Source organism: Diuraphis noxia, unplaced genomic scaffold (genome assembly GCF_037042655.1).
Source record: "Diuraphis noxia isolate RWA-SAM2 unplaced genomic scaffold, SU_Dnox_SAM2 contig0002, whole genome shotgun sequence".
Lineage (NCBI taxonomy): Eukaryota > Metazoa > Arthropoda > Insecta > Hemiptera > Aphididae > Diuraphis > Diuraphis noxia.
Genome location: NW_028301712.1, coordinates 77,218,431 through 77,239,409, shown reverse-complemented (window position 1 = coordinate 77,239,409; position 20,979 = coordinate 77,218,431). Strand labels below are relative to the sequence as shown.

Sequence of the window (20,979 nt, the reverse complement as noted above, 5' to 3'; positions counted from 1 at the left end):
ACATTTTTATTATTTTTAAATTTAAACCTCTGTGTATAAAAAATTAAACAAAATGTTTTTTAATCATTCTTCGATCTTGTCAAAAAAACATTTACCTAATCAGCAAAACAATAATGAAGTTCAACTTGGACAACACTTGAGGTACATTATTTTTATTAGTTATAATTCTTAAAGAGCTCAAAGTAATTCCCAAAATAAAAAATAGGCACATAGATTTTAAAAAATGTATATTATTTATTAATAACCAATAATGTCATATCTATCTTTAACCAATAATTAAAATAATATTAGCTAAATAATATAGGTATATAGAAAATTAAAATCGAGTGCACCGTACAAAAGCATATAACATAATTTTAAAGTTATTGTGAAATCTGCACTCCTCTGCCATAGAAATTAATTTTTGTTAAATAACATTGAAATTTATTAAAATTTCGACAGTTTAAAGTTTTAAATAATTTTTGTTATTCCTTTAACCCAAAAAATGAGGCGGGAACCTTGAAGGGTATGTTTTCCTAATCCTAATTTTATGAGCTTTTCAGTGGTGTATTCAAAATTGTTGTAGGATCAAAGGTTCAGCAGATATGAACATTATTATGAATAAAACTTGTGTTCAATCAAAAAAACACAACATTTCAAATACCTCTCTTATTATTGATAACTCGATAATGGTCATAAGGACTTTTTTTGTTGCATCAGAGGTGTATGAGTACCTCTTAAGTTTGACACATTTATCGTGCAACAGCTTTTATATCGTAGCCATTATGGGCCATTAGCCAGTGTAATTACAATATTCAATAACACAATAGATATATAGGTATCAGTAGTGCAGAAATGAGTTGTAATAAGAGCAGATAAATAATATTGTTATAAAAATGTTGTGGTTACTTAAATGTTATAAAAAAGATAAAACTAAATAAGTTTTCAATACAACTTGGTTTGTTAATTTTTGTTAAAAATAAATAGTCATTATTAATTATGGAACTAAAACATAATGTAGATCGCAAATAAGTCTCATTTATCCTAAGATTATAAACATTTTTTAGTGCTAAAGAAAAAGTGTTCTATTGGATACCGTAAAAATATAGGTGTGTCATTTGCGATGTTAGCAAGTTATGTATATATATATTTGGCTTCCACCAATACGCGCGTGAATCCGCGTCACTAAATATATAGAGTTACAATACCTACTTAGAATAAATAAATAATAAATATTTTGTAAACCTATTGTATATTTTAAATATTTTTACCTCCAACTCTAATAAGCAGCAGTGGGGAAAAGACTTTTAAACATGAAGCAATTACTTCAAATAATCCTATATCCAGTCGCCACTGTTGATAATACCCAAAGGCTGCTATAACTTATAAGTAGCTAAAGGTATAAGAACTAATAATTTATCATAATAGGATTGTATAGTGTTCACAGAAATAATCCATTACTAAAGGCGAAATCGACAGTAAAAAAAAAATTCAAGCTGATTCGAACGCATAACTACGTTGTATCGGATGAGAAGAAAAATTCAAAATCTAAATTTACTCTTGAGAAATTTGATGATCAACACATTAACTGTCAACTGTAAGTAAAGCAATAATTTATCATTTTCGTGACGAGTATAATAAATTGATAAAATAACTTCATAATTAATGTGTCCTTGAAAATCTCAAATAGGCAGAGTGGTATCAATTTAGTTTTGAAGGTGTACCTCTAAGGTAAATCATTGCACAGGACCCCCCTCCGGCCTTACCCAGGACCATATTTACGCATGGACAAAATAAACATTTGCCCTAGACCCACGTGGCCAAGGGGCCCACCGATGATTGACACTGACTATGTAATATATTACATATGTATATTGTATATATGGGCCAATTTTTATTTTTCCTGGACCATATATTTAGTAAATCTAAATCAGGCTCTGTGGCCCCACCCTTATAATAACATATTTCGTTGTCTTGTTTTTAAACACTTTCCTTTCAAACTTCACACTCCAATTATTATTCAAACCATTTTTATTTAGTCTACAGTCTATTTTACTACATATTAAATACAATTTTAAAAATAACAAACCTACTACAATAAAAAGTTTAGAAATATATTTTTTTTAGTAATTTTTTACTTTTTAAAACAATATTTATTTATAGATGGGTTTTTGTGATGCAGAAAAATAACGAATCAGTAGTATTTTATAATAATATACAAAAATGTATAGGTATAGGTAAATACATTTTTATTTTCATATTCCAAAGCAGCACATTTTTTAATAATATTTTGGTTCATATAAATCGAATTTAAGACAAGGAGTTAATGAGTTATAACTTTGCAAGTATTTAAAGTTAAGATTATGAACACACTTTGTGTTTGTTATACATCGAAATACTCAGAAAAATATTCTGCTTTCGAAGTTGAAAATAAAACTGTTCATTGTCATTCAATAAAGTATTAAACTTAAAAGAATATAACAACAAAAAATAAATTAACAAGGTTTTGTAATGATTTGAAACAAATTAAAAAATATTTTCATAACTAATACTTTTACTTTTTGAAATTATGATGAGTGTTTTACGTTAAACGAATCATTAGAATATTAGATTATTCTACACGAAGATCAAACAATAATAATTTAAAAAAGTTGAGCAAGTGGCATAAACGCCATAAACGAAATTTCAATAAGAAATTGCGTATGCTTCGCATTTTCTGGAAATTTAAATTAAATTATAATTATGATGCAGTAATGGCCTTTTTTTATCAAAAATGTTTTACAAGTTATAATAATTTAACATTGAACATTTGGCAAAGGTAGTGAGAGTGTCACTTGAAATTGATATAGCCTACATTACTATTTAATTATTAATATTAGTTCTCATTATAATAAAATTGAAAAAATTCAATAAATCACTTGTTACAAGTTTACAACTTATACTCATTTGAATACACATTATTTTCAAAAATATTTTTTAAATATAGTGTTGAAACTTTGGCTATTGAACGTGATAATAATTTGATTGCTGCACAAACCGGGTTTCGTAGAAGATAGAAATAATAAATGATATTCTACAAATAAATTTGAACTCGAAAAAAATTTAATCAATGAATAACATTGTTTGATTTTATTCCGATTGTCATATATATACAGCTCAAAACGATTTTTCATCATGCATGGAAAATTATCATAAAAATGATATGAAAATAAAGAATCTTTGGTTAATATAGTTTTTGAATTACACAAACCATTAACCAACTAGATTTTGTCGAGTTAAATTTTGTTGAGTAAAATTCCTCTTTATCCTTAATTTTCGTTGGTCATTCCCGACGCTTTTGAAAACCAGAAAACTTCTAGTAAATTGCTTTTGACTCCCCCCTCGAAGTGTCAACTAGATTCACTTTTCTACTAGAAAGGGTGCTAGAGTAGAAAATAGAAGCATTTTTATAGTGCCTTAAAATGTGATAATGACTGCAGATACAAAATCAATACACTGATCGCCATGCTCGGAATCAAAATATTCAAATGCCTAATATTGATTCTGAGATAATAAATATACCATAGGCATAATACATTAATACTTAAGTATTATAACTAACCATGTATATAATAAAATATAATATCTAGTTTACAAACTAGTGTCACTGCAGGAATGCCAGGAATGAAGCAATATCAAAATATAGCCAGAATGAAGTCATTAATGAGAATAGCCAAGTACAAAATAATTTCGATTTTTGTTATATATAGCCATATAGGTAATAAAAATATGTTGTCCTCTTTGAATGTTAGGCAATGTCTATTAATGTAACTAACTAAGGAGCCTACGAGCCTATATGCCTATAGGCAATATTATTAAAACAATTTAAAAAAAGAACATAATCAAGACTCTCTAACCATGAATTATGATGAATTTATGTATAATAATATAATATACTGACATAGGCGCCCATTGGGGGGGAGATAGGGCACTTGCCTCCCCCTGGACAAAAAATAATATGAATCAACTGTAACTATGTATATGGAAATACAAATATAACATGCATGTTTACATTCATATGTGAAAATAAGATTTTATTTTGACCCTCCTTAAAATTTTACCTATGCCCGCCCGGCGCCCATATATACTGAACTAATGAAGTAATACCTAAAAATGCTTTAATGCCACATAATATATTATTATATTTCTAAAAGGTAATGTATTTTATTATAGAAAATAATATTAAATTTGTCATGTAATGATGGTTACCTGTATATGTAATATTATTATAGTTATATTCATAGGTGCAATTTCAATAAATAAAACTAAGGGGGTTTAAGATATGCATTTTCTCATTTTAGTCTTTTTGTTAGGATAAGTTTTTTTATTTTTTTTATTAGAAATAAGCCTCGGCTGCGGAGGCTAGTTAATGAAAATTGTTGTATATACTATTTACATTATTTACAAAAACATTACACATAGGTATTACACATATTACAACATAATAGATTATAGATTGTTAATTAGGTTGGTCTTGATTAAAAAGGACATCATGCGGCTAATGTTGTCTGGGTGGAGGGCTTCCGATATAATATTTGATACTCCAGCTTCTCGTTTGTCCGATTCGAAGGAACGGCATTCAGATACGATGTGTTTGATAGATAGAAGTGTACCACAACTGGCGCAAATGGGTGGGTCTTCTTTCTTCATCAAGTACTGGTGAGTTAGCTGCGTGTGTCCTATGCGCATTCTATTTATGGAGACTTCCATCTTTCTTGAAAATTCAGGTGGGGAATGCCATGTGTGAATGGTGTTTTTGATTTGGTTAAGTTTAGAGGCGCCTTGTTTCCATTCCCGTAGCCATAAATTGTTTGCAATTGTTTTTGATAAGGATCTGGCGTCGTTTAGGGTAAAACAATTGAGTTTAATAGCGTCAGGGGAGGTTAATGCTTGACGAGCTTTTTCGTCAGCTCTTTCATTACCCGAGATTTGATTGTGGCTAGGAATCCAAATCAGAGTGATTGAGTGGCCTGACTGTGTAAGATCGTTGAGTTGGTTATGTATTTTCCTGGTGATCTCATTTGGGGTGATGGGGTTATCGATACTTCTTAACGTGCTTAGTGAGTCGCTTAGGATTACTGCTTTATGTGTGTGTGTGTTGTTTTAATGAGGTCCAGGGCAAAGGAGATTGCCACTGCCTCAGCTAGGATAAGTTTTAGATACATAAATAAAAGCATTATTCAAGGGTGCTAATCTTTAAATCGGGTGTATAATTATAATTTTAGCGATAAAATATTTTATGTTTATACCTAACCTAACCTAACCTATCAAGTATTCATTTAGGTACTTCAGTTGTTTGGTAACTTTGGATTTTGCCATTTTGGTGGTATGGGATATTGGGATGCAATGGACTTCGTATGATCAATTATACATATCATCCCATTATGGCATTATACTCTCTGCTCAAAACAAAATCCTAAATACATCACTGATATCATGAGTCATGACTGATATAAACCTAAATAAATAAAAATGCCAAAACAAGATCAAATAAATGAAAAATTATTTCAAATGGAGGAGTAGAAGTAGAATATTATAGTAATATAATACAATTGGGGTCTGGGGACATTCAATACGGGGTAACCGATAAATGATTGTTAAAATCCGAAGACCGAAACTCGAAACCAAAATATAAATAAATAGTGTTTTACTGTTTTATTTGTTTACCTTTCAACTCGTCAATGTTAGAAACGAGATATAGCGAGGAGCTGATAACATAATTTGCGTTCTATGGTTATGTACTTTAACAAAACAGCCGGGTTTTATCATTTTAAAATCAAAATAGTAAATAGCAAATGTTTTTAATGTTTCAAAAAAAAAATTAGAAAACTTAGTAAATAAGTATAAAATACTTGAATGTTTGTTTTTAATGATACTATAATTGTAAATATTATGTTCGTTTTAATTTAACGTATGTATAAATATTGTTATTGAATGTATCAAATGCATTAAATCATCAATTGAAGAGGCTGATTGATTGTAAGAAAGCTTATTTTAAAATAATATTAAATTTATACCTACATTGTTTTTAATAAAGTAAAATTATTTAATGTATGTTTTTGATCTTTCAAATATTGTTTTATATAATTATTGTATCTACTTAAGATGTTTACCTGTAACCTAACTTGCTTAAGAGCATTTACTAAGTGTTGTATTTTTATGGATTTTAAATGTTTTAGAAAGAACTCTAAGTATTAGAATCTAGAAAAATGTTAAAAATTCCATACTATATTTCAAACATTTTAATTTATTTTAAAGTAATTATACATTTAATATAATATAGCCTATACGTATTCAACTCTAAACATTAAAGAATTCATTCACTTGCCTTAATTACATTTTTATAAAGTACTAATGATAAAAAATACTTATCTAGTTTATTAAAAAATGATCAAATCTTATTCAAATATATTAAATACATTTGAATTGTGTTTTTTTGTATACCTACAAGATATTCTAGCTTTATATAATGTTGTAAAATAATATACTCATTGATTTCATGCATAGTTTAGTTGATTTCAATTGTATTTAATTCTGTATTTACATTTCAGAACCAAAAAAAACATGTCATCTGTACGCATGCAACATTTTGTAACCAGGTTAAAGTCCAAAAACTTAGAGATCCGTAAACGTGCTGCTCGAGATTTGAATCTCTATGTAATTATAAAAATTGTTTATAAATTGTTAAATAAACATTAATTTGCGTTTGATTATTATTTTTTTAGGTTAAAACTGAACTACGTGAAGTATCAGCAGAAGAGCGTGCAGTTTTTAATGATGAATTTAACCAACATATATATGAAATGGTGTCAAGTTCTGACAGCAATGAGAAAATAGGTGGAATACTTGCTATATGTGAGTACTTTACAAATGTAGAAAGCATTTCTTATTTATCAATGATCGGTTGTTAAGAAAATTATTTACATAGGAAATTAACTTAAATCAGAACTTATTAATAATAAGTCTTCAAATTACCCATTTTTTTTAAAATAGAATTTTTTCTTTTTTATTATAGTTTTAGGTTTAATAATATGGATCTTAAATGTAAAAAACAAAAAATTACAAACAAATCTAGAACGATAATTGTTATTGAGTATATATTTTACTGTAAAATAATATAATTTGACTATAAAAAATACAGAAAATACTATTATTAAGTAACTAATTTTTAAATTGGTTTTAAAATCATTAGCTCATGAAATGTTTATTTTATTATTTGAATTGTAAACATTTATTAATAATAAACAAATTTAATAACCATACCAAAGTAGACTACCAGAGAGGCTTATTAGAGAAATATTAAATATAATGTAGTATCACTATATTTTTTTTTTGTCATAATATGCAAATATAAATATACAATATAGTTTTGAACTCTAGGTATCTCTATAGAAAGTGCTATTGTTACATTCAAAATTCTAAGACATTTTTATGAACTTCTACTTTAAAAAGTTCTATAGTTTAGGGTATAATTAAATTATTGTAAAATTTTAAAGTCGTTAATTAATATTAATCTTACATTACATTTTTGTGACAAAAAAAATGAAAGGTATGTATGAGTTTAATCAATTATTGAGTTAAATAGAACATTTGATTTTTGACAGAATATTTAAGTTTATTTTATTATGTTTGTGCTGCAGTATTATTAATAGTAATTAATAGATATAATATGAATCATTGAACTGATATAATTGTAAAACCAATTATTATAAAATTATTTTAAGCTTTTTGATACAATCTAATCTAATCTTTAGCTTATTATTTATATTATTATTACTTATTTCTATTGAATTATTTTAGATATCTTTATAAATATTCAATTTAAATCTCAAAATATTCTTTATGGTAAAATGTAAATACTATATATGTTGATAAATATTTTATTGATTGATGACATTATTGAATTATTTTTTTTTACAGTGTGTTTAATTGGTGCTGATGTTGGCAATAAAAATAATCGTATTAGTAGGTTTGCAAACTATCTACGTAATTTATTGCCATCTGCCGATTCGGCAGTAATGGAGCTTGCTGCCAAAACAGTTGGAAAATTAGCCTTGGACTCTGGCACTTATGCAGATCAATATGTTGAATTTGAGGTGAAAAGAGCATTTGAATGGTTAGGTGGTGTAAGAAATGAACCCAAAAGATATGCAGCAGTAAGTAGCATAATTTTAAATTATTATTATTGGTACAAACAATCTGAATGATACAATTTATTTGTTTTAAGGTGCTCATACTCAGAGAAATTGCTACTATGGTTCCCACACTTTTTTTTCAACACGCAGCTCAATTTTTTGATTTGGTGCTAAATGTAGCGCGTGATCCAAAACCAAACATTAGAGATGGGGCTGTAGAAGCATTAAGAGCAGCTCTGGTTGTAACTGCTCAAAGAGAAACATCTAAACAGACACAGAAGTCTGAATGGTACTAATATAAGTTAATTTAATAAAACCTATATCTCAATGAGTTTATTTCTTTCAAAAATTAATATTATACTTGACTAATATTTAGTCAAGTAAAATTTAAAAAATTAACAATTTATTTTTAAGTTTCATTTTAACCTTGTAAAAAAAATAATCTTATATTTACTTATTGTTTTATCATATAACAGATTGTAAATACATTTATTTATATAAAACAAAAAGTTTCATTTAACAAAATTTATTTGGTTGATTTATCTAAATTTAATACTTCAAATAAATTTGTTTCTTAATTTCTTATAAATTAAGATAGAAAATGTATGGAGTTATTTATTTAAATATTTTGGAAATTTTACTATTTTTTCCAATTAAGTATTGAATTTTTTAGTGAAAGCCAAAGTTTAAATAAAAAATTGGCTGGATAATGTATTAAATATTTGGGTGGGTGTGTATTGTGTATGAATAAAAATATGTTGAGATATGCTGTTTATATTATTTAAACTCATGTTGCTAATTAAATTTTTTTTTTGTTTTTTTGTTTTTTTTTTTTTTATTAGGTACAAGCAATGTTATGAAGAAGTTATGAATGGAATAGATGATTCTATGAATAAAGAAAAAGGCATTGTTCGTGATGATAAAATACATGGGTCATTATTAGTGTTGAACGAATTGCTTAGAGTCAGTAATGTTAATTGGGAACGACGAAATGACTCTTTGATGCAAAGGTTGCAGTGGGATCAAAGTCAGACTAGTGCGGTTAGATAAATTTTTGTCAAACTCATCATGTTTCTTTTAATTTTACTTGTCTAATTTTCCGAAAAGCATTCTTATCATATCCTTACTTATGAATTCTGTCATTATATATTTAACCTAATATTGATTATTTATTTTTATTCTTTTTCTGTTTTCTTATCCTATAATTTTTTATAGACTTATGGATTAGCTTTTTATGATTTTTTTCTTCTATTTGATAAAAAGTATAAAAATGTTAATATTATAATTATAATTTTTGTAGTTAAGAAAAATTACAATAACAAATAAAAATATTAAAATAATATTTGATTTTAGGAAATATTGAGTTTATTACCTCGGACAAAATCTGCTTTAAAAGGACTGGTAGGTGGTTCTGGACGAACAGATGATGATTCAGTAAGAATTGCATCATCAGGTATTCGATATGAAAGCAGTGCTTGTAAAAATCTACTTCAAGAGAACTATGATCGAGTGTGTTCATCAGCAATATCTCATAGAATGTCCAGAAATCTTTTAGTGAATTCTGCTCTTATGAAATTACTTCCTAGACTAGCTGCATTCAATAAATCAATTTTTGTTCAAAAGTATTACCCTACTGTTTTAAAATCTTTATCAATGTTTTATTAAAAACATTTTATTTTCTAGTTACTTAAATTCTTCAATGCTGTTTCTTCTTGCAACTATTCGCGGTCGTGATCGTGATCAACGAACTTATGCATTTGTTGCTGTTGGTCTAGTAGCAATAGCTATTGAAGATCATATTAAGCCGTATTTATCCAAAATTTTAGAGTTGATACGTAGTTTCTTACCATCCAAGGTATTGTTTTAAATAATATGTCTTTAGTTTTTATTTTCAAATATTATTAATTTATGATCGTTTTTATTGTATTAATTATATTATACTATATAAAATGTTTATAGGATAGTTCAAAAAAAAAACCTTCAAATCCTGAACCAGCGGTTTATGTTTGTATTACATTATTGGGAATTGCAACTCAGCACAATATTAAGAATGATCTTAAAGAACTTCTTGAACCTATGTTGGCCATGGGCCTCAGTCCTACTCTCACTATAGCTTTTAAAGAATTGGCAGTAGCTGTACCTGCATTAAAAAAAGATATATCTGATGGTAAATAAAGAAATTAATTTTAGTCTCATTCTCTTTAGTTATTAATATTATTATTATTTTTTTTTTTAGGGTTACTGAAAATACTGTCTCAAGTGCTTAACAATCGTAGTACTTCAATAGCATTGCCATTATCTGTTACAAGTTCGGCACTTAGTTTGTCATTAATGCCATCAGCTTTTGAGTCTCAAAATATTTCAAATATTGTTTTGGCTCTCAGAACACTTGGTAGCTTCAACTTTGAAGGTTAATATAAAATAATTAAATAAGTATAATAAACAAACATATTTGACTATTTGACCAAAAACAACATTTCTAGGACATTCTTTACTGCAATTTTTACGTCGCTGTGCTGAGCATTATCTAGGAAGTGAACAACAGGAAGTCCGAATTGAATCTGTCCGAACATGTAGTCGTTTATTACGTTTAGCAATTGAGTCACCACAAAGTAAAACATCTCATACAGTTAGATACACCATTTCTACAGTCATCAAGCAACTACTTGTCGTTGGAGTTTCTGATACTGGTTAGTTAAATAAAATTTGTTTGTTTAAAAAAAATTAAATCTAAGAACAGATAATAATTTGATTTGTTTTCTCATTATGTTAGATCCTGATGTGCGTTATGTAGTGTTTGAGAATCTTGATCGCAGTTTCGATTTTTATCTAGCTCAAGTTCACAATCTCACTGCATTATTTATGGCTATGAATGATGTGAATTTTGAAATAAGAGAAATGGCCCTTTGCACTATAGGGCGGCTTAGCCTGGTAAATCCTGCTTATGTAATGCCACCATTACGCAAAACACTGATGCAGGTTTGTATAATAGTTTATGATAAAACAAAGTATTTAATGAAAATCAAATTGAATGTTTGATAATTTTTTGGTATTAGTGTTTGACTGAACTAGAACATAGTGGAATGGGTCGTAATAAAGAGCAAAGTGCAAGAATGATTGACCACATGGCTGTTCACGCTCCTCGTCTCGTGTCTCCATATGTGCAACCAGTTTTAAAAATTCTAGTTCCTAAACTTCATGAACCAGATTTAAACCCTAGTATTTTGATAAGTATACTTGCGTGTATTGGAGATTTGGCACAGGTATGTTCAGTATGATTTTATTACACCAAATTAAATTTAAAATAATTACTTTTGTATTTTTGGTTGAATTTAATAGGTTAATGGAGAAGAAATGTATTGTTGGACTGATGAATTGTTGCCTTTCTTATTGGACATGTTAGGTGATGGTGCATCGCAAGAAAAACGTGGAGTTGCTTTGTGGGTACTTGGTAAATTGGTTGAAGGACTTGGCTACGTCATACAACCATATGAAAAATACCCTTCATTATTAGACACTTTACTGGGATTTTTAAAAACTGAACAACAACCTATAGTCAGGTGAGGGACATTTTATAAAGTAATTTACTCATTAACTAATATGATTTTTTTATTTTTATTTAGAAGAGAAACAATACGCGTACTAGGACTCCTTGGAGCTTTAGATCCTTATAAACATAAAATGAACTTAGGACAGATTGATTCCCAAATTGAGTCTACTGCTTTACTTTCGATGACTGATCCTTGTCCTATTTCAGAAACCGAATGGACAACTAGTGAAATGTTAGTAAATATGAGTACATCAACATTAGAAGAATATTATCCAGCTGTAGCAGTTGCAACACTTATACGCATCATTCGTGATCCAAATTTATTTCAACATCACACTATGGTTGTACAAGTTAGTAAAAAATGATCATTTATAATGTATATTGTGTTTTATGTTTTATTTTTATTTTTTTTGTCAGCGTTTAACTTAATTTATACTGCAAATTGTAAAACATTTTTATGTAAATTGATATAAGTAGTCACTACTTTTAACTGTATTAAATGTTATTTATTTATATACTCAACTAGTTGATTCAGTAATTATTTCTTTATTAATTATTTAGTTTTAATATTTATATACTAAAGATAATTACTATGGTGTTATGTTTTAGGCTATAACATTTATCTTTCAATCTTTGGGTATAAAGTGTGTGGCATACATACCACAAGTTATGCCCAGTTTTTTAAATGTAATTCGTACAGCAGATGCCAACTTCAGAGAATATCTATTCCAGCAGTTGGGTGTACTTATAAATATTGTTGGACCACACATCCGTAACTATTTGGATGATATATTTTTGTTAATTAAAGTTAGTTTTTACATAATAGATTTAAAAATGTTATATAATATCTGCATGATATAATTCTTGAATTTGTTTTCTCAGGAATTATGGATCCCAAATAGTTCACTTCAATGTACTTTAATCCAATTAGTCGAATATATAGTTGTGGCGCTTGGAGCACAATTCAAAACTTACTTATCTCAACTAATGCCTAATATACTAAGAATACTTTATCATGACTCAAGTAAAAACCGCAATGTTACCAAGAGGGTAAGATTTGTAATAATTTATTACTTTTATTTTTTACATGTATACTGTATAATTATTTATTTATATATACTATACATTTTTAGATGGTTGTAGCATTATGTAAATTTGGTATTAATTTGGATGAATATTTACACATGATCATGCCACCACTTGTAAATTTATTTGATGCTACTGATCATCCTACTCAAGTCAGCCAGGTGGCAATGGAAACAGTTGCACAATTAGCATACACTTTAGATTTTACTGACTACGCATCACGCATAATCCATGGAATTGTATGATTATTTATTGTAGTTTAGTACAACATAATGAATTGGTTGAATACTTGAATGTATTTTAGGTAAATTCTATAGAAAGTACACCAGAACTTAGAAAAACTGCTATGGAAACATTATGTGCATTGATATGTCAGTTGGGTCGCAAATATATGATTTTTATGCCACTTGTTGCTCGCACATTAAATAAATGCCAATACAATTATCCCCCTTATGATATGCTCATTACTTATATATCATCAGTATGTGATTAAATTAACATTATAAAACATCATTTTCTAACTTAACATTTTTTTAGAACACGGATGGAAGTCTAGAAGAAAACTTATTGCTTTCTAGACACAAGCAGTTCAAAAGTAAAAAAGAAGTTGGTGTTCATTTAGTTGGAGATGCGGCTACCATAATAAAAAAGGTGATTTGATAGTTTTCTTTGAAAGAATATTGTATAAGCAATAATGTAATATTATCATAGAATATAAATAGGCTCTCTTGTCGTGTGTATATTAATCTGGTTAGTAGGTTATTATTTAAATATTGATTATAATTATAATAAAAATAAATATACTGTGTGTTCAATTTTAAAGGTAACAAGAAATATTTCGAACGCATGACCTTGAATTTGATTCGGGTTTTTTTTACAGGATACAGGACATAAATACATATTTTTTTGATAAATTTAAATTTATGCGCATGCGCAGTAAAATAAAAATTTCTTAAATAGGAACCATTATTTTTGACACTGGATTTGATTTGCTCTATTTTTTTTGAGCAACTTTCGATCACATTTTTCAACGCTCTATCGTAATTACACATTTATAGGTAATATTATAACAATTTATTTTTATTAAAACTACAATGTGTATTTATTATTACATAGAATTTATAAAAAAATATCATTCTAATTTATTCGTTGAAAAATGCAATATTTACGAATTAACTGATTTAAAACTTTTGGCCATCATAAAAATGGCAATTTTGAAGATATCAACAAACTGTAAAGATCAAAGTTGCTCAAAAAAAAAATAGAGCAATCCAAATCCAGTATCAAAAATAATTATTCCTATTTAAGAAATTTTTATTTTACTGCGCATGTGCAGATAAAAAAAAGTTAAAAATTTAAATTTATCAAAAAAATATGTATTTATATGTCCTGTTACCTTTAAAATTGAACACACGGTATAATAATTACAAGATCATAATATTTGTAATGATGTATTTTAATTTTTAGTGTAATATTTATTGTATTATTATGTTCAGATGCATACGTCATTGCCGAATTTACAAAAAGCATGGTTGGCAAATCGTTGTGTATCTAAAGACGATTGGCTAGAGTGGTTAAGACGACTTGGCATTGATTTCTTGAAAGAATCACCGTCACCAGCACTGCGTTCATGTTGGGCACTTGCCCAAACATATTCTCAGTTGCCCAAAGATCTGTTTAATGCAGCGTTTGTCAGTTGTTGGACAGAATTAACTGAACCTCTTCGAAGAGAGTTAATACAGACCTTAGAACAGGCATTGATGGTTCCTGATCTTCCTGAAATGACACAAACTATATTGAACTTAGCAGAGTTTATGGATCACTGTGAAAAAGGACCATTGCCAATTGACCCTCATATACTTGGTGAAAGAGCTATGGACTGCAGAGCTTATGCAAAAGCTCTGCACTACAAAGAAGATGAGTACATCCAAGAGATAAATAGTCAAGTATGCCCAAATATCATTGAATCACTTATATCCATTAACAACAAACTACAGCAGAAAGAGGCAGCATCAGGTATAAAAATAAAATTATTACAAATGAGTGTTTGTTAATTTAAGTGTTATTACTTATGTGAAATAGGCCTGTTGGAAGTAGTTATGAGTAAACAAGAAGAAGACCAAGAACCTGGTGAACAGTTAAAAATACAAGCAAGGTGGTTTGAAAAACTACATAACTGGGAACAAGCATTATCATGTTACGAAGGGTTTTTGCAAAAGGAACCAAATGATATAGAATGGTCATTAGGAGAAATGAGGTATGTTAAGTTTATAAAACTCAACAATAAATTCTTAGAATATAAAAATTGTTTTAATGACAGATGTTTGGAATCTTTGGGTCAATGGGAAAAGCTAAATAATGTGGCTGCCTCTCATTGGTTACATTTTCCCGAGAGTGGGCGTGAAAAAATGTCCAGGGTTGCTGCAGCTTCAGCCTGGGGACTAAAACAGTGGCAACAAATGGCAGTTTATGTGGATTTCATACCAAGAGACACAATGGATGGGGCCTTTTACAGAGCGGTTTTATCTATTCATGGAGAACAATATGAACATGCTCAGAAAGTATGTTATATATCTTCATACCTAAGCTTTCAACGTATTTATAAAGTTGACTTTAAATAAAATTTATTTTTGTTTATAGTTTATTGATTTGGCTCGGGAAATTTTGGATACCGAACTTACAGCAGCTGCAGCAGAAAGTTACCAAAGAGCTTATGGTGCTATGGTTTCGGTACAAATGTTATCTGAACTTGAAGAAGTTATTCAATATAAACTGAAACCAGAGAAACGTCAGATTATTAACAAAGTTTGGTGGGACAGACTTCAGGTAATAATAATTATATAAAATTTGATTCATTTATAATTTTGAAATGGGTTAGGGATGCCAAAGAGTTGTTGAAGACTGGCAGCGTATAATTCAAGTGCATTCATTGGTATTAAATCCCGAAGAAGATATGCATACATGGCTTAAGTATGCTGCTTTGTGTCGCAAATCATCACGTTTGGTAAATTTTTATTTTTTAAGTTTTAAGTTAACTGTTATTTTCAAAATATATAAATGTTATTTATATTTCAAATAATATGTTAAGGTATTGTCTCATAAGACTCTCACAACATTGTTGGGTACAGATCCTTCAATAAATCCTTCTGAACCATTACCGATGACACATCCTCATGTCACATTTGCATATATTAAGCATATGTGGACTTCTGGAACCAAAGCGGAAGCCTTCAAGTAAATTATAAATTTAATCTAGTATTAAATTAATTAAAAATTTAAATATTTAGTAAATCTGTACAAACGTTTTATAATATTAATGAATGTTATTTGTTTTTTTTTTTTAGTCATTTGAATAGTTTGATCCAAAACGTGCTGCCACAATTAAAACGAAAAGGAAAAGATAATGAAAAACTTAGAAGTGATTCTACTAAAAAACTGTTAGCTAGGTACAAATCAAACTGTGATAAAAGTTCCAACTTTTATTTTTATTTGTACTGAATATAATTTATTTTTGTTTTGTAGATGCTACTTAAAGTTAGGCAATTGGCAAGAAGAGCTTCAAGGTCTGACTGAATTGTCAATACCAAATGTTTTAGAATACTACTCTAAGGCAAAATTTCATGATCCTTGCTGGTATAAAGCATGGCATTCGTGGGCATATATGAATTTTGAAACTGTTCTTTTCTACAAACATCAACAAAATAAGTCACAGTCAAATGATCATACTGCAGAAAAAGGAATAGCTGATAAAACTGGTTCTGAGGTAATTCAATTAGTTTTAAATTTTTATAATTATTCTTAATTTTTTAACATAATTATTAATTTTTAGTTTCCAAAGTCTGATGATTATATTTCGCAGTTTACTGTACCTGCAGTAGAAGGATTTTTTAGATCCATTTCACTATCTCAGGGTAGTTCACTACAAGATACATTGAGGCTCTTAACTCTGTGGTTTGAATATGGTCAACATCATGATGTGTATGAAGCCATTGTTGATGGTTTGAAGTCTAGTCATATCAATACATGGTTACAAGTAATCAATTATGAAATTAATATTAAAATAGAACCATACTAAGAATATCTGATACTGTTGTATAGGTGATACCTCAACTGATTGCCCGTATTGATACACCTCGTACACTAGTCAGTCGTTTGATTCAAGTTCAGTTGATTGATATAGGCAAACACCATCCTCAGGCTTTGGTCTATCCATTGACTGTTGCAAATAAATCTGCCAGTGCAGCACGAAGGAATGCTGCAAGAAAAATCCTAAAAACAATGTGTGAACATAATCCAAATTTAGTGCAGCAAGCAGTCATGGTTAGTGATGAATTACTTAGAGTCGCCATACTTTGGCATGAATTGTGGCATGAGGCCTTGGAAGAAGCTAGTAGGTTGTATTTTGGAGAAAATAATGTAAAAGGCATGTATGAAGTTTTAGAACCATTACATGCTATGTTGGAAAAAGGACCTCAGACTCTGAAAGAAACATCATTTAATCAGGTATGTACTAAAAAATGTATTTATTATATTTAAATATAATAACTAAAAAGCATATTAAATTTTTTTTTGTTTAGACATATGGTAGAGATTTAGTTGAAGCTTTAGAATGGTGTAATCGTTTTCTGGTTTCTGGCAATAATCGTGACTTGAATCAAGCATGGGATTTATATTATCATGTTTTCCGTCGAATATCTAGGCAACTCCCTCAACTTACAAATCTAGAACTTCAATATGTTAGTCCGCAATTACATCAAAGTCGTAATATGGAACTTGCAGTTCCTGGTTCATACATACCTGGTCAACCTATTGTCAAGATTGCTTACATTCAAAGTTCATTGAGTGTAATCAGTTCTAAACAACGTCCTCGCAAGTTAGTTATTAAAGGTAGTGATGGAAATGAATTTATGTTCTTGTTGAAAGGCCATGAAGACCTTAGACAAGATGAAAGAGTAATGCAGCTTTTTGGCTTGGTCAACACACTGTTGCTTAATGATCCTGACACATTCAGAAGAAATTTAACTATTCAGGTGCTTGTTATTTTCAATTTTCATTATACTCTAAATATTAATAAATTTGTGGTTTTTATTTTAAAATACTTTCAGAGGTACGCTGTGATACCTTTATCAACAAACTCGGGTCTTATTGGTTGGGTACCTCATTGTGATACATTGCATACTCTGATACGTGATTTTAGAGAAAAAAAGAAGACATTATTGAATATAGAACACAGAATCATGTTAAGAGTAATGTTCATAATATTATCAGTGTTTAAAACTCAAAATTGTAAATAGTATTTTTTTTTATCTTTAACACTTACTTGTTGTATTTTTAGATGGCACCAAACTATGATCATTTAACATTAATGCAAAAGGTTGAAGTGTTTGAACATGCTTTGACTAATAGCAATGGAGACGATTTAGCAAGGTTACTGTGGCTCAAGTCTCCATCATCTGAAGTTTGGTTTGATCGTAGAACTAATTACACAAGATCATTGGCTGTAATGTCTATGGTTGGTTATATACTCGGATTAGGAGACAGGTAAAATAAATTTCAATGTAATATATGTACTATTATACTGGTTGGACAATGCACATTTATTTTGATATTTTGTTTACACTAAACAAATTTAAAACAATACAGTAGCCCACCCAATTAATTTTATATTTAAATTCCTGTTCGGCGCCATATTGTTTGGTTAATACTATGTTTTACTTATAGGCATCCTTCAAATTTGATGTTGGACCGTTTAAGTGGAAAAATATTGCATATAGATTTTGGGGATTGTTTTGAAGTCGCTATGACACGTGAAAAGTTTCCAGAAAAAATTCCTTTCAGACTTACTAGAATGCTTATTAACGCTATGGAAGTATGTATAGCTTGTTAAACTGTTTTTGAGCAGTGGTAAATAGTTTTCATCCTTTTATTAGATTACTGGTATTGAGGGAACCTATCGTAGAACCTGTGAAAGTGTCATGACTGTACTTCGAAACAACAAAGACAGCTTGATGGCTGTACTAGAGGCTTTTGTGTACGACCCGTTATTAAATTGGCGTCTAATGGAGGCTGGCGTCTGTGCTCGAAGAACAGCAGCAGCAACTGCTGGTGCTACTGTTGTAGGGACGAATCCTATAAGTGCAGCCTCTGCTGCTACTACAATTTCAGAAGAAACCAGTATGGCTACTAGTTTTGCAGCTTCTCTTAGTAAAAAAGCTGCTCCTATGAATGTTGGTCCGGGTGGTGATGCTGGTATTTTAACCTTAATACATTTATAAATCTGACCTATTGTATAATACATATGGTGCGTGGTGTTTAGGTAATATTGAGACTGAGCCAACTGAAGCATTGAATATGAAAGCTCTAGCTATCGTCACACGAGTTCGTGAAAAATTGACTGGTAAAGATTTTATACACGAACAAGAACTAACTGTCCCCAGACAAGTAAATTTACTCATACAACAGGCCACTGCCAACGAAAACCTTTGTCAATGCTACATTGGTTGGTGAGTATATAAATTATATACTTTTTGTTTTGGTTTTTGTTTTTGATTTTAATTTAATTTTTAAGTATTAATCAGATTGAAACTTATCAATTTAATTTAATATAATTTACTAGTATTATGATTAAATCAACTTTTATAAATAGGTATATATTATTTTAATCCCAAAATATTAATTTATTTTTTATCAATCATATTACCATTTTGTCTTTCTTATTTTTTTTACTAAAATTCTTAATTAATTATGATATTATGATTACATTATTAATTTTCACTTTTTGATTAAGTTTAAGAAAAATAAATTTTCATATGTGTATCTTAATTTTCAGGTGTCCGTTTTGGTGAAGTTTCATACTACGTCTATTGTTACACAATAACACAATATATAGTAATACATTATCGTTATTGCATTTTATACACTAATTTAAGGTTTAAAACGTTTTAAGAATGTTTAATGTAGGTATATAAAATGTGTATATATTTTTTGTTTTTATTTAAAATTATTTCCTTTTTTTTACACTACGCTATTAACCCAATTTGGTACATTTATAATTTGAACTTTTATTTTTAAATTTTTATATTTTAAATTTTTTTTAACAAGCCTATGTTATTTTTACTTGATGCCAAGATTCAGTCCCATACTGCAGACTACTACATTGTACAATAAAGTATATCAAAATCTTTTTACAATTTATAAAATTAACTAAAAATTATTGATATAAGTTCACACACATGTCAATGTTTAAATATAGTTTAATTGTCTTTATATTAAAGGAAATCAATATTAATTTGATATGTATCATATTTTATTTGATTACTTGGTTTCAAAAAAAAAAAAAAACTTGGATATGTTATAAATTATAACATATCAACATAAATTCCTCTTATAACTTATAATATGCTACAATATTTTTTAGTGACCTGAATGTCTTGAATAGTTATAAAATATTAAAACTATTATTGACATTGATAATATCCAAAATAAAAAAACACATCTTCATTATAATTTGTATCGAAATTTAAATTTGTTATTTAATGGGTCTGAAAGTCTAGGAATAGAACTAAAATCTAAAAATTCCTAAAATATTTGATAAATAAAATTTTTAATTTTAGTTCTCTGAATTATGAAACAAATGTTGAGCTTACTTTGCTATTTTTTAAGCATTTTATAAGAAACTAGTCCCTCCGTACAAGTCTTTTAAGCATTTTATAAGAAATATACAAATCCCAAATTGGTAAAAATACATTTTAATGAATTGTTTTGTAATGTGTTAGTACTAAATACACAAATAAGACGAATAAAGACTGCCGCCTTACCCCTATGGTCCTATCTTCCTTAAGGCACTCCTGTAGACATACCATTTAACTATTTAAGAGTTTGTATAATAGTGAACATAATAATATATGCGAGAGTTCTTGTATAAAATTACAAATCCTTAGCAGACGACAAACAAACGATTAAAACTAGTTGAAATTATATCGTACATTTTTACCTGTATTTATTTACTCATAAATTAATAATATACATCTAAGTAAAATTATTGAATTCTGTTCAACCATTTTGTACAATCTATAAAGACTAAAATTAATCTGTCGGATTTCTGCGTTATATAATCTTCAGGTAGGTATTGCTTTTTATTTCAGTGCCTGTTTATCGTCACAACGAACATTATACGAATTGTTTTTTCTA

At 28.5% G+C, this 20,979-nt stretch overlaps 1 protein-coding gene across 1 annotated transcript; it reads left to right on the top strand.

The window, feature by feature from the left end:
• On the top strand, window positions 1-20,077 carry mTor (serine/threonine-protein kinase Tor). The gene is made up of 38 exons (XM_089219383.1): window positions 1-141; window positions 1,418-1,576; window positions 6,570-6,675; window positions 6,744-6,873; window positions 7,939-8,174; window positions 8,246-8,442; window positions 8,996-9,194; window positions 9,507-9,775; window positions 9,837-10,008; window positions 10,113-10,320; window positions 10,390-10,563; window positions 10,637-10,843; window positions 10,927-11,132; window positions 11,210-11,416; window positions 11,493-11,713; window positions 11,777-12,053; window positions 12,313-12,510; window positions 12,586-12,753; window positions 12,837-13,028; window positions 13,094-13,270; window positions 13,327-13,440; window positions 14,286-14,805; window positions 14,872-15,046; window positions 15,110-15,350; window positions 15,430-15,615; window positions 15,668-15,793; window positions 15,878-16,023; window positions 16,134-16,235; window positions 16,312-16,552; window positions 16,619-16,822; window positions 16,888-17,292; window positions 17,367-17,819; window positions 17,895-18,035; window positions 18,125-18,330; window positions 18,511-18,658; window positions 18,720-19,038; window positions 19,106-19,292; window positions 19,619-20,077. The coding sequence occupies exons 1-38, from the start codon at window positions 53-55 to the stop codon at window positions 19,632-19,634; spliced, it is 7,722 nt and encodes a 2,573-aa protein (XP_089075509.1). The 5' UTR covers window positions 1-52; the 3' UTR covers window positions 19,635-20,077.
• The last annotated feature ends 902 nt before the right edge of the window (window positions 20,078-20,979 follow it).